The sequence below is a fragment of the Bombyx mori genome, chromosome 6 (assembly GCF_030269925.1).
Source record: "Bombyx mori chromosome 6, ASM3026992v2".
Classification (NCBI taxonomy): Eukaryota; Metazoa; Arthropoda; class Insecta; order Lepidoptera; family Bombycidae; genus Bombyx; species Bombyx mori.
The window spans coordinates 11,925,790-11,938,447 of record NC_085112.1 but is presented as its reverse complement, the minus strand read 5'-3'; the positions used below and the strand labels follow the sequence as shown (position 1 = coordinate 11,938,447).

The following is a 12,658-nucleotide window of genomic DNA, read 5'->3' as shown; positions in this document are numbered from 1 at the left end:
CTCTCGACCACTCGACGCGTAGCCCCTCGCAGAGCTTCGCGTCGAGCGCAGTGAGAGTGCACTGTCGCAACGCTCAGGGTGCACGAATAGATCGTTTTCGCGGCTCGTGCTGCCGCCTCCTTCCTCTAGGCAATTGTTGCCCCCCCCAGAATACGAGGGGCAGCGTGCCTCCGATTGCTCGGAGGCACGGAGGGATTCTCCTCCCGCTGAGCGGGAGGTACCCCTCCTGGGGTAATACTGTTTCGCAATTGTCCATGTTCATTTTTTTTTTTCCTTTCTTATTTAACCAGGGGTGAGGTCCCCTGGGATCAGGTGATGCCCTCGGGACTGGACTCCCTCCAGCCATTCATCCCTTCGCCGGGCATCGGAGCTTGGGATTGGGGTATTTTTTATAGAGGTTTACGTCCTCGCGACCCCGTGCCTTGCGGCAGCGGCCACCGCCCCCCACTCAGTGAGGATTACGGGTTGGTCGGCAGCCCACCGGGTGCACAGGGCAACTCGGCAGACCACCGCCCGACGCTCGAAACGAGCGACCACGAAGCCACGCCGGCGAACCGGTACCCCCCATATCTGGGGGGCGTTCCCCTGTAGCCGAAGCCGGGGACATAGCAACCAGCGGTCAGCAGCTGCGAAAATGCAGCGCTGACTCACTTCCACGATTACGGGGCACAGGGTGCCACCGCTCACGGCAGGCCGGCGAACCAGTGCCGTCGGAAGCTGCGATCTCCAGAAGGAGCACTCTTCACTTAGTAAAGAGTGTGGAGAGCGCAGTCCTTCCGCTCCTCCTAGTGCTGATTTTGGTCCGCGTCATCCGATCTCTTTCGTTGCAAAGCCTATCTAAGCTATCCTAAACCTAACCCTAAACCTAGGACCTTAACCTACATCTAACCTAATCATATACCTAGGACCTTAATCTACATCTAAACCTAACCCTATACCTAGGACCTAAACCTAAGAATCCTTGCAACGAAAAAGATCGGACGATACCTCTGGGAATGTCGCCCAGAGGATCCCGTTATCCGCCACCTACGGACGCGCCACGGTGGAAGTCCAGCAAAACTCCCCCACAGACGGAGCCCCCGGCCACGCAGAGTGCGCACCGGGGGGCCCGCCCAGGTCCCGGGTGGGTAGGTCTAGCTAGTCTAACTCATTATTGTTTCGTTCAAAGTATATAATGTAGTACAAAAAAACCATTTAATTTTAGCAGCAAAATGAATACCGTGGAATCGGTACAGATTCGAATGTTAAGCACAACACAAATAATTATTTTTGTGACACTTCGTCTCCCAATTGATTGGCATATAAACCTAGAAAAGTAGAAATTAAGACCTGTTTCCAACTTTTATTTACGATCGACTAATTTAAACTGGCAACAAGTTCTTTCTACAATATTAAACTTCAAAACATCGATATAATTTTGTAAGCAATAAAATACAATACAATATCTTCATCTTATTTTTGTAGGAAACATTTTATTGAGTTTTCACCAAAGTCAAACCAAACGTTTATTTAAAATCAAATTTCTTAATTTACGATACATGTGATCTGTTATCACGAAAACTTTGTATTTTGCGAAAGTTTTATATTTATATATTTATGCAAAATATAATAAAATAAAAAGAAAAACATATTTAGGTAGTTTGTGTTTAAACAAATTCGAGATATTTTTAACAAAGCTTGCTCGGTTATTTGATCGATTATATTATTGGCTTCCAATTCCAATTCCATTCTCGTAGAGCACTGGGATTTCCAATAAAAAAGCTGCAACAAGTTATAGTTTTGACAGTTCACTCTTTATGTTAATTCAACGCTACGTAAAAGGAATTCTGAAAAAAAACCGAAACAGGTGAAAAACTGACAAGATCATAGTCAAATGGTCGATGCATTAACGCTTCTTAACCGAGGTTTCTCAATTTTTGCTCAGTGCTCTTTAAAATGTATTATAACCAGCCAAATGTTAACAAAACAAAAAACGACAACTTTTTAATTTTTGTAATACAAAAAACTTTTTATCGACCTAAAATATCAGCCAAATACTAAATATTCACAAAAAAATACGACTATTTTGTAATACAAAAAAAACTTTTTTTCGACCTAACTTATCAGCCAAATACTAAATCTTTACAAAAAAGTCTAGTTTATAATTTTGTAATATAAAAAAACCTATTTTCGCCTTAACGTATTATCTTATTTGCAAACAAATAAGTAGTACCAAATTGTAATTTCTAATAGTAGCAGTCTCTGGAAATAGATGACTAATTTCGATAGAACCTACAGCATGAGTAACATTATGAAATCGAAAATCAAAAAGACTTTCTTGTTTTCTCGCTCCATTACCATACATTCTCTTCATCAATAATTTAACCCTTTTCATTATTTAATGGCATTTTTAAAGTTTAGCGAATTCCGTATTTCATTCCCTGCAAAACTCTGTCAACATGTAAAAACTATTTTATTGGACTATAGCAAATTTCAATCATAGTATAATTTACCATACTGTCGAAAAAGTGAAAAAATAAAGCAAACACCTCGGTCACAGATAGCGAAAGCTTTTATTGACAAGTTGGAAAGTAGCCGGGAGTACACTTGAAAAAATGGGCAGTCGATTCTAGTCTCTATTGCTATAGTTATAAGGGAGCGTAGATTCACACATCCGAAGGCGGACCTTTTTAAGACTTATTTAGGTTGAGTAAGCAAAAGGTAGTGAATTCATCATTATATATCTTGCTATATTCATCATTATATTGCTTGATATTCATCATTATATATCTTATATATCATTATATAATAATAATGGTACCCTGTTGATCGATGATAAAAACTATACTATATGAACAATATATTATTATTATTATTTTAATGATTTAATCTTTCTTTTAGCTACTACATTTGTTTTTTTTCCTACCTATTCTACTATTTTAGCTACACCCGGAGGGGTACGTGAGCTCACAGGCTCAACCTGAGAGAATTTGCTAACACTAGCCACCGGGTCAGAGTCGCGTCGCGACCCACTGAGAAAATTCGGCGAGAAACTCAGTGGGCTAACATTTGTAACATCATTGTTGAAAGTAAGTAATATTGAAAATTTAATATTAATTTAATTTAATTCAATGTTTATCTACCTAATAATAGATATCACGATGTCAATAATGCCACGCCCTGTGTTATGAGGCCGAAATCCTAATTAGATAGAGTTATGACTGTTTTATCTCATAAACTGGAAGGTATTACTGCTTTGGTGCAGAAATAGGCAGGAAGCAATTTTTTAATAAATAAAAATAGTGTTAGTCCAGGTGCTCACTTGTTTCAAAAGTGTGTCCTGATGCTCTTTGCAGATGGAGAGATTACCTCCTTGCCAAGGTTGATACAGCCTCATTGGAGTTTTCCACAAAGTATAGCACCGTTCAAGAAAACCAAAGATTGTATATAAAAGCAACGATAGGGTTGTGTAGTGGATTTAACTCAGGCATTTTACCTTATACCTTCTGAATACTTGATGATCCGAAAATGAAATATCGAGAAAAAAGTCTCTCAACACTAGGTTTCCTTTCGTTTGTCGTGTCACTCTTGTCAGAGCGGTCGTGCTCGTCATTCAGTATAATTGCTGCGGGCAGATGCTATGCGCCTTACGAGCAAGCCACTCCTGCCGGTTTATGGTGAGTCTGGTACATTCATGCAAACAGTCGCCAACTGCCGACTTGGCTTGGTCGGTCCATCGCATGAGCAACTTTCCACGCGATCTGGTGCCTTATACTTTGCCCTGAACGGCAAGGCGCTTTATGGAGTCATTTCCTCGCCGGGAGACATGTCCAAAAAATGATAGTATGCGCCCATGCACGAGAACATGCTGCTTAATGCCAACACTAAGTGGGTATCGGTAAAGACATGACATATCACAACATAGTATAAAACAAAGTCGTTTTCTCTGTTCCTATATCCCTTAGGTATGCTTAAATCTTTAAAACTACGCAACGGATTTTGATGCGATTTTTTTTAATAGCTATAGTGATTGAAGAGGAAGGTCTATATGTATAATAACATCCATTAAATAGTGGAGAAATCAATAATAAATTACAGTTTCCGAAACGAAAACGAAAAACAACACCGAGTTAAAGGAAATAAGTCTACGATGATCAAGCTATAGATACCAATTTGCCTCTATTTGACGTTTTACACGTAAATCTCAATAAAAATCGATTTTTTTCAACGTTAAAACGTTGGCTTGTAGTATCACTACATAGTATAAAACAAAGTCGCTTTCTCTGTCCCTACATCCCTATGTATGCTTAAATCTTTAAAACTACACAACGGATTTTCGATGCGGTTTTTTTTAATAGATAGAGTGATTGAAGAGGAAGGTTTACACGTAATCTCGGATCCTCCCGATCCACTAACGGTGCTTTTAAGTACTTCAAGCACCGGTCACCGTTCTCGTCGAACCCGTCGCTTGCGACGAAGGGCTCGACGAGTAAATTAACTCTCAGACACAGCCCACTGAGTTTCTCGCCGGATCTTCTCAGTGGGTCGCGTTTCCGATCCGGTGGTAGATTCTGCGAAGCACGGCTCTTGCTAGGGTTCGTGTTAGCAACATCGTCAGGTTTGAGCCCCGTGAGCCCACCTACTAAAGTTAGGGTTACGCTGACATAGCCGCTAGGGCTATCAGCTTAGGTAGGTAAAAAAAAAATAAAAAAAAAAAGGAAGGTTTATATGTATAATAACATCCATTAAATACAATTAAATCTAATAAATTACAGTTTCCGAAGCGAAGCGAGGGCGGATCGCTATTTTAAGTATATAATAGAAGACGTCATCACAAAGTATTTAAGTGATGTTCTAAAACATATTCTCCGTGGAACTTACAACGACATTAAAAACATAGTGGGTCACAAACAAACTAGAACTGGTTTTTGGAGACGACACCTCGTGAATTTTAATGCTAAATTTCTCTAAGCGTATTATTTACCTATTCGTTAAAAAAAAAAGCTTCGTTTCGATACAACGTAACATAATTTATTCGTGCATAAAATAAAGTATGCATACGTTATGTGCTTCTTAAATTTTTTATGTGAAAGCTTAAATGCGATATGGGAATTTTAAAATAAATTAAAGCTTATCTCTATATTTTCTAAAATTAATTAAAAAAGGTAAAATTGTCTATAATTATGTTATCTATGACTTGTTAGTACTAACAGACAGCTTTACCTTTCTATCCTATTTTTATTGCCTTCGATATCAGAAGTGGCTGTCGCCCACGGTCATCACCAATGGCCAGGACACAACCTAGTCCAGTACAGTCGAGAGCTCTTTGCAAAAGTCATCAGAAGGCCATATAAATGGAATAGCCTCTTAGGCTAACAGCGAATAGGTAGGGGGAAAAATATCCTAGCACTTGAGAAATACTAATACCACGGTAAGACATATTGTTATCAACTCGTAGCAACATCGTAAAACGAACACCGCTGTTATTATTACAATGCCGTTAATATTTTGAACTTTTTGTTTTTTTTATTGCTTAGATGGGTGGACTAGCTCACAGTCCACCTGGTGTTAAGTAGTTACTGGAGCCCATAGACATCTACAACGTAAATGCGCCACCCACTTTGAGATATAAGTTTTAAGGTCTCAGTATAGTTACAACGGCTGCGCTAGCCTTCAAATCGAAACGTATTACTGCTTCACGGCAGAAATAGGCAGGGTGGTGGTACTTACCCGTGCGGACTCATAAGAGGTTCTACCACCAGTGAACTTATGTCTTGAGGTGAATAATAAAAAATGAATAGAGGACAAATAGAGATAAATAGTTCCCATATAACAATACAACCTCTAATTCACTTTAACCGGAGCAAATATAACAAAACATCGGTACATGCGTTATCTTTTATTTCTAATCAGAGGAAGTATAGGAGATATCTTACTTTGAAAATTCCGAACATTTATACAAACCTTACTGTATTAAGCTTCCTTTAATAGTGATCCTGCTTTAAGAGTGAAATTTCGAAAAGTCATAAAAAAGGCATCAACTGTGAAAATGTTATGATTTTAATCCCAGACCACATTGATGAATTCATCAATCAGAACAAGTAATTACTTACACACGTATGGACAGATGAAAAGTTCATACTACATACGGTCACGTCCTTACGGATCCATCAGATCCAATAACCTTTGCATTAGATGCCTTCAGCTCTAATACTAGGAGCAGGCTTAGGGACCCCGGTAACCGTACTCGTCGAACTCGACAAAGAGGTCGACGTGCAACCTAACCCATGCATCAGCCCGCTGAGTTTCTCGCCGGATCTTCTCAGTGGGTCGCGATTCCGGTCCGGTAGTAGATTCATTCGCGAAGCAATTGCTCTTGAGTTGTTAGGTCTCCTTCGGAGGCGCTCGGGCAGTTGTTAGCAAATTCCGCCCCTCTTGGCTGAGCCTTTGCTCGCCCACCTGTCCTGTTGAAACTGGAAAGGCCTTCGGGCCACCAGTAAACTTTCAAACATAAAAAAAAACTACATACGGCAAAATATTCCCAGTTCAAAATTATATGAGAAACGACCTCTTTATAATGAAAATAGGTAAATATTTATAAAGACGTCAACACCACGCTTGGCCGCATTTCTGACCTCATTTCCATAATTAAAATATCGTTCATTAAAGGGTTAAGGCGCTAGTTTCAAGGAGGGTCAGGAAAGAAAACCTTTTTTTGTTACTCACCGTTGCATATTCGAGTTTTTTTAACATTTTTACATTCGGTTACGCTCCGTTGTAACTATCGTTAATTGTATGAAAAGCATCGATTTCTTGCATCTGCTTGCGTTCCACCAATCTTAACCTGATAATACTAGATGATAGAAACCTTCTTTGAAGTGATGATAGAGTATCTGTAACAAGTTTCATCAAATTCAGAACAAACATACACATACTGTTACATACATATGTACATACAATCATACATACTATCACACGTCATCTCGGATCCTCCCGATCCACTAACGGTGCTTTTTGGTACTTCAAGCAACGGTCACCGTTCTCGTCGAACCCGTCGCTTGCGACGAAGGGCTCGACGAGTAAACTAACTCTCAGACACAGCCCACTGAGTTTCTCGCCGGATCTTCTCAGTGGGTCGCGTTTCCGATCCGGTGGTAGATTCTGCGAAGCACGGCTCTTGCTAGGGTTCGTGTTAGCATCGTCAAGCTGACGGTATTTAGTATCACACCTGCCTAAAAACATCACAATATGGTAACGCCATCTAGTTATGATATTGCAAAAGATTACCAACTTATAAATCCTTATTTCAGATTGTTGCATTTTAATATATATTATCTGTGACACTATTAAATTTACCCCCAAAAGAAGACTTTTTGGCGGGAACGTGAAGACTGAAGCTGTGTGATTTGTTTAATTTTGTCTATTTAGTGTTTCTTTAGGTTTAAATGTTTAATAATGGTGGTTTATTAACTGTATAATATCTGTGAAAGTGCACAAATGTCGGAAAATGAAACAAAGCCGCTAAACGTAACTTCTTGGGATCCTCCAAAAAGCCCACTGAAAAAGTCTCAGTAAATGACCACCATTTTACTGAGATTATATTTCATCCCATATCATCTCATCCCATTTCATTTCATGCCATGTTTCATATTAATCAACTTAATTTCATTTGATAATATCATTTTTATATAAAAAAGTTTACATTAAAATTAAAATAAGACTTGACCTAAAAGTCTTAGTTACCAGGTCATAAAATCCCTAAAAAAACCGCCAAGAGATCAAGGAGAGATAATTGTTAATAAAAAAATTCGTAGTCTCGCATGTTTTAAAGCAAGTTACATAATCGTGGTTCGCTTTCACCTCTGAGGTTGGGAAAAGGCAATAACGCACCCGCCCACAAAAACTGAAGCACACGTATACGAGGAAAAACCTGGACAATTTAATGAACGGTCTGTTCTATGTATCACCTCATAATTATGTTACAGTTATAAATTAACTGTTTATCAAATACAGTTCAGTTTAATTCGAATGTAAGAAGTTGAAAGCAGGGCACTGAATTTTAGGGTTGATTTGTTGATAAAACCCTCGGAGCACTTTTAACGTATGTATTATTCATGATCATTCAGGGGGAAGAGTTTTTTTTTTGTAATCTTATGGCCTAGTTACTAGACCTTTAAGCCAAATCTTTATTTTGATATTGTCATAGCGGTTAGACTGGGGAAGAGAGGAGAGGGAACAATTGTGTTACCAGCTTAAAAGTAACTGAGTTTTGATACAAAACATGTTGGATAGAAATGCCAACACCGAATGACTATTATTATATTCGGTTATTGACACGTCGGGCTCTTTCGTCTTAGTAATTACACGATCTGTTACATTATATCTCATACAATAAGAACCTTAAGATGTCCGAGACAACAGACGAACATCTACAATCTGCTGCTACGATCATTGCGACAATAAGGGCGTAACTTTCGGGCCGGCAAAAAAAGCTATGTGATTATGAAGCGTTTAATCTTTTGCAACTACCGACAGTATAGTAATTTTACGGCTTAAATACATTTTCACATTTAGCGAATACACGATATTTCGGTAAAAATAACACAGTGCTTTAGTAAATAAGTGTTAATTGATTTTACAAGATACTAAAGTCAGACATTGAGAGTACAAAAGGACAGACCCGGTTAGTGGTGGTAGGAACTCTTGTGAGTCCGCGCGGGTAGGTACCACCACCCTGCCTATTTCTGCCGTGAAACAGTAATGCGTTTCGGTTTGAAGCGTGGGGCAGCCGTTGTAACTATACTTGAGACCTTAGAACTTATATCTCAAGGTTGGCGGCGCATTTACGTTGTAGATGTCTATGGGCTCCAGTAGCCACTTAACACTAGGTGGGCTGTGAGCTCGTCCATCCATCTACGCAATAAATAAAAAATAGTTAATTTGCTGGTTTATACGTTTTTTTGTAGGTAAATAGAATTAATATTTTAAAACGTCGTGTTATGATATCCTCTAAATTTAAATAAGCTCTGCTTCATTTCACTCGCACCTGATCTTATTATATTATATCTTATACCTTTAAACGAGCAATTCTTGTATATTAATATATATAATATAATCTGAATCTCGGAAACGGCTCCAACGATTTTCATAAAATTTAGTATACAGGGGATTTCGGGGCCGATAAATCGATCTGGCTACGATTTATTTTCAGAAGTTGTTGTTTTATTCGTGTTTTCAATAATCAACTCTTCCCGACGTCTATTGGCGAATAATAATACTATTTTTCTTAATTGAGGGCAACTAACCGCTTTAAAGACACAACAAGATGGCGTTATCAAAAAAAAAAACCGAGTAAAGCTCGGTCATCATCTAATTAATAATTACAATAGAACTGTTTAAGTTTCTGTGATTGCACTATAGGTACGCAATGGTGTTTCGAGTTGTTTTTTTTTTTCACATTATTCGTTCCGAAAAACGAGAGCAAATTTTAAATAGAAAAAGGTTGGATATGTGGTTTATGTGGACAGATAAGGATGTATGTATGCGACTTATAGAAACGCGGACCGCATCCGGGCCGAAGGAGGCACGCGAGACTAGAGCTTTACAATTAAACTACGCTCTCTAAATAAATGTGCTCTGCTTTTTGGTGCGTATTTTTACTATTTTCTTCATAATTTTTATGTATTTATTTTTGTGGTAAGAAGGGCTTGGTTTATTGTATATACTAGCTGACCCGGCGAACTTTGTTCCGCCTTAATGTCAATAAATAAGCAGATTTTTTTTTTATTGGAAAAAATACAAAAAAAATTAAATTTCTACATCAATCATTCATAATTATTTCTGTATTTTAGTACATAGGTTGCTCTTCATTTAAGTACCTTGTGATACACGACATTTTTTGTTTTATTATCAGGCGCAAAAACAAACAACGCAGATGGTCTTCCGACCCGTGAACATGCCACGTATAATTGACCATGGGAAAAACATGAATGTTCTAGATTTGTGGAAAAAAAGAGAAAGAAAAGATTGTGGTGATTGTCTTAGAAAAGTTTGTGGTTTAACCACAAACTTTTAAGGATTGGCCTTGTGATTTGTTGATGGTCATGGCAAATGCAAGACGTATCGGAAATTGAAGTCTTTTAAATTCAAACGGCATATCGGTTGGGATCATCGGTATCCTCGGAATGAGAACTTCCTCACCTTTGAATTTTCCTATCATTATCGTAGCGTAAATAACATTGTTCATCAATTTTCTAACCACCAAACGCGTACCGTTGCACAGTTTTGGTTGGTTTATGTTTCCAAGCATGATTACTACGGAGCCAACCTTTAGGCGTAAATTGTGCGGTGGTAAGCCAGGCACGTCCAAAGAGTTTAAAAATTCAATTGGATAGTTGGTGGCTTCATCTTCATTTGTGACGCAGTCAATAGATTTGAATGAATGCATTGTTCCAATGATCTTATTTTGAATTATGTAGTTTAGGTCATCTACATCTTTATTCTTAGACGCTAAAATTGCTCGCTCGCTCATCCATTCATAATTTTTGTAGTTAGAAATAATTTCTGGAAATACATTGTTGATAAGTTCGTCTTTTGATGAGACAAAATTACAGAAATTATTTGGAAATGATATTAATCCGCTCGATTCATCGACAGGTACTTGACCATTACCGATAGTCAGCAATTGCTCCGAGAAATCTTCAGCAGATGTATCATTAAGCAATGTAACTCTCATGTTTGTTGTCAGTTGCAGTTTCTTCACATGGCGCTATAGATTTGACGATTTGAGGCAAGCGTTTATTTCGTCGGCAGCCGTAGATCTTGGAATTACTGGCAGTATTTGGCGGAAATCGCCAGAAAGTAAAATCATTGCTCCTCCAAAACATCTCGAGTCATTGCGTAAATCTTTTAATGTTCGGTTAAGTGCTTCTAATGCACGTTTATGCGCCATTGTGCATTCGTCCCAGATGATGATTTTCGATACCGCTAAAACTTTGGCCATTGCTGAGTGTTTTGCAATATTACACGTTGGTTCTTCAATAGTTTGAAGATTTAACGGTAATTTGAAAGCTGAATGAGCCGTACGGCATCCTTCTAACAATGTGGCTGCTATTCCAGAAGAAGCAACTGCAACCGCTATGTTAAATCTCGCCCGAACAGTTGCTAAAACTAATGACATGAGGAATGTCTTGCCAGTTCCACCAGGGGCATCTAGGAAATATAAACCACCATTTTCATCATCGATTGCCTTCATTAAAGTATCATAAACTTCCTTTTGTTGGTAATTCAACAGGGGTACATTCGTTTGAACTACTAAATCTAATTCCTGGTGATCATATTCACGTTCCCTTTCCAATTCTCGATTAAATGCGTCATTCATTTCACGATATGGTGCTGGCATTCCTAACCTGATTAATAAATTACCGCACATGAGGTAACACATATCTTCGATCAAGAGTAAAGCACGATTATGTATCTCCTCATTCATCTCAATATCGTGATTTCTGGAACTGACACGAATTTGATGTAAAATATCTTCTGACATATTATCCTTGTATTTGTGCCACAGGTTACATGGGTTTGATGGAAAACATGTCGAAATTATGATAGCGAATAATGTGCGTATCTGACTTGGAGATGCAGAGATAATGGCTTCAGCGATTGTCGTATCCCAATGACTATCGTTTTCTAATAACTTCAATTCTTCACATGCAGCACGATATGTTGGGAATATTACACCATTAACAGTTCGTAGTGACTCAAATGACGTTGGCCCACGCACATTTACCAGCAACAACCGCAAATAGAAACATTCATTATTCTTTGGATGAACTGTATACATACGACCAAGAGCATCAGTAGAACGCACATCTGGATACCCAGGAACCGCATCGCCTTGCTTCCGTCTTTGAAAATTCTTCGATGAAGCATTCCAAGTATAATAACGTGGCATCTCCGAGTAAAGCAAAGTTCGTGCAAACTGATCGCTTTGGCAGATTGAAAAAAAACTGGTCAATGTAGTTGCTGGAGGTGTTTCAGCACGTTGCGTAGCATTCGAAGCCGTGAAATATACTCATTGACCATTCTCCAGATGCACCGCCAAATGTGTAACAGTAGGATGACGTTCGTGAATGGGAAATGCGAATATACGCCAAATCGCTTCATTTTTTTTTTTTTTTTTTTTTATGATTGAAAGTTTACTGGTGGCCCGAAGGCCTTTCCAGTTTCACCAGGACAGGTGGGCGAGCAAAGGCTCAGCCAAGAGGGGTGGGATTTGCTAACAACTGCCCGAGCGCCTCCGAAGGAGACCTAACAACTCAAGAGCAATTGTTTCGCGAATGAATCTACTACCGGATCGGAATCGCGACCCGCTGAGAAGATCCGGCGAGAAACTCAGCGGGCTGATGCATGGGTTAGGTTGCACGTCGACCTCTTTGTCGAGTTCGACGAGTACGGTTACCGGGGTCCCTAAGCCTGCCCCTAGTATTAGAGCTGAAGGCATCTAATGCAAAGGTTATTGGATCTGATGGATCCGTAAGGACGTGTCTAGGGCGTCGACGGTGACTGGCTCCTGCATGATCAGGATTCGGGGAGTAGTCAGCGGCGGCAACGATAAGGCGATTATCATGACGCATAGCCTTATCGAAGTATCGTTCCGACGCTGACTTCATGTATTTCC

At 39.2% G+C, this 12,658-nt stretch overlaps 2 protein-coding genes across 2 annotated transcripts in view; one reads left to right on the top strand and one right to left on the bottom strand.

Annotated features, from left to right (window-relative positions):
* The window catches only part of LOC101739351 (uncharacterized), a 98,947-nt gene that overhangs the window by 30,931 nt on the left and 55,358 nt on the right, over positions 1-12,658 (top strand). The gene's annotated exons all lie outside the window — the stretch shown is intronic.
* Positions 10,037-10,714, bottom strand: LOC101744255 (ATP-dependent DNA helicase pif1-like). The gene has a single exon (XM_038011837.1). It carries the CDS (start codon positions 10,712-10,714, stop codon positions 10,037-10,039), a length of 678 nt encoding a protein of 225 aa, XP_037867765.1.

What these genes read in the sequence shown, in the direction of transcription:
- LOC101744255 (XM_038011837.1), bottom strand. Translation starts at nt 10,714, where the DNA reads ATGAGAGTTACATTGCTTAATGATACATCTGCTGAAGATTTCTCGGAG.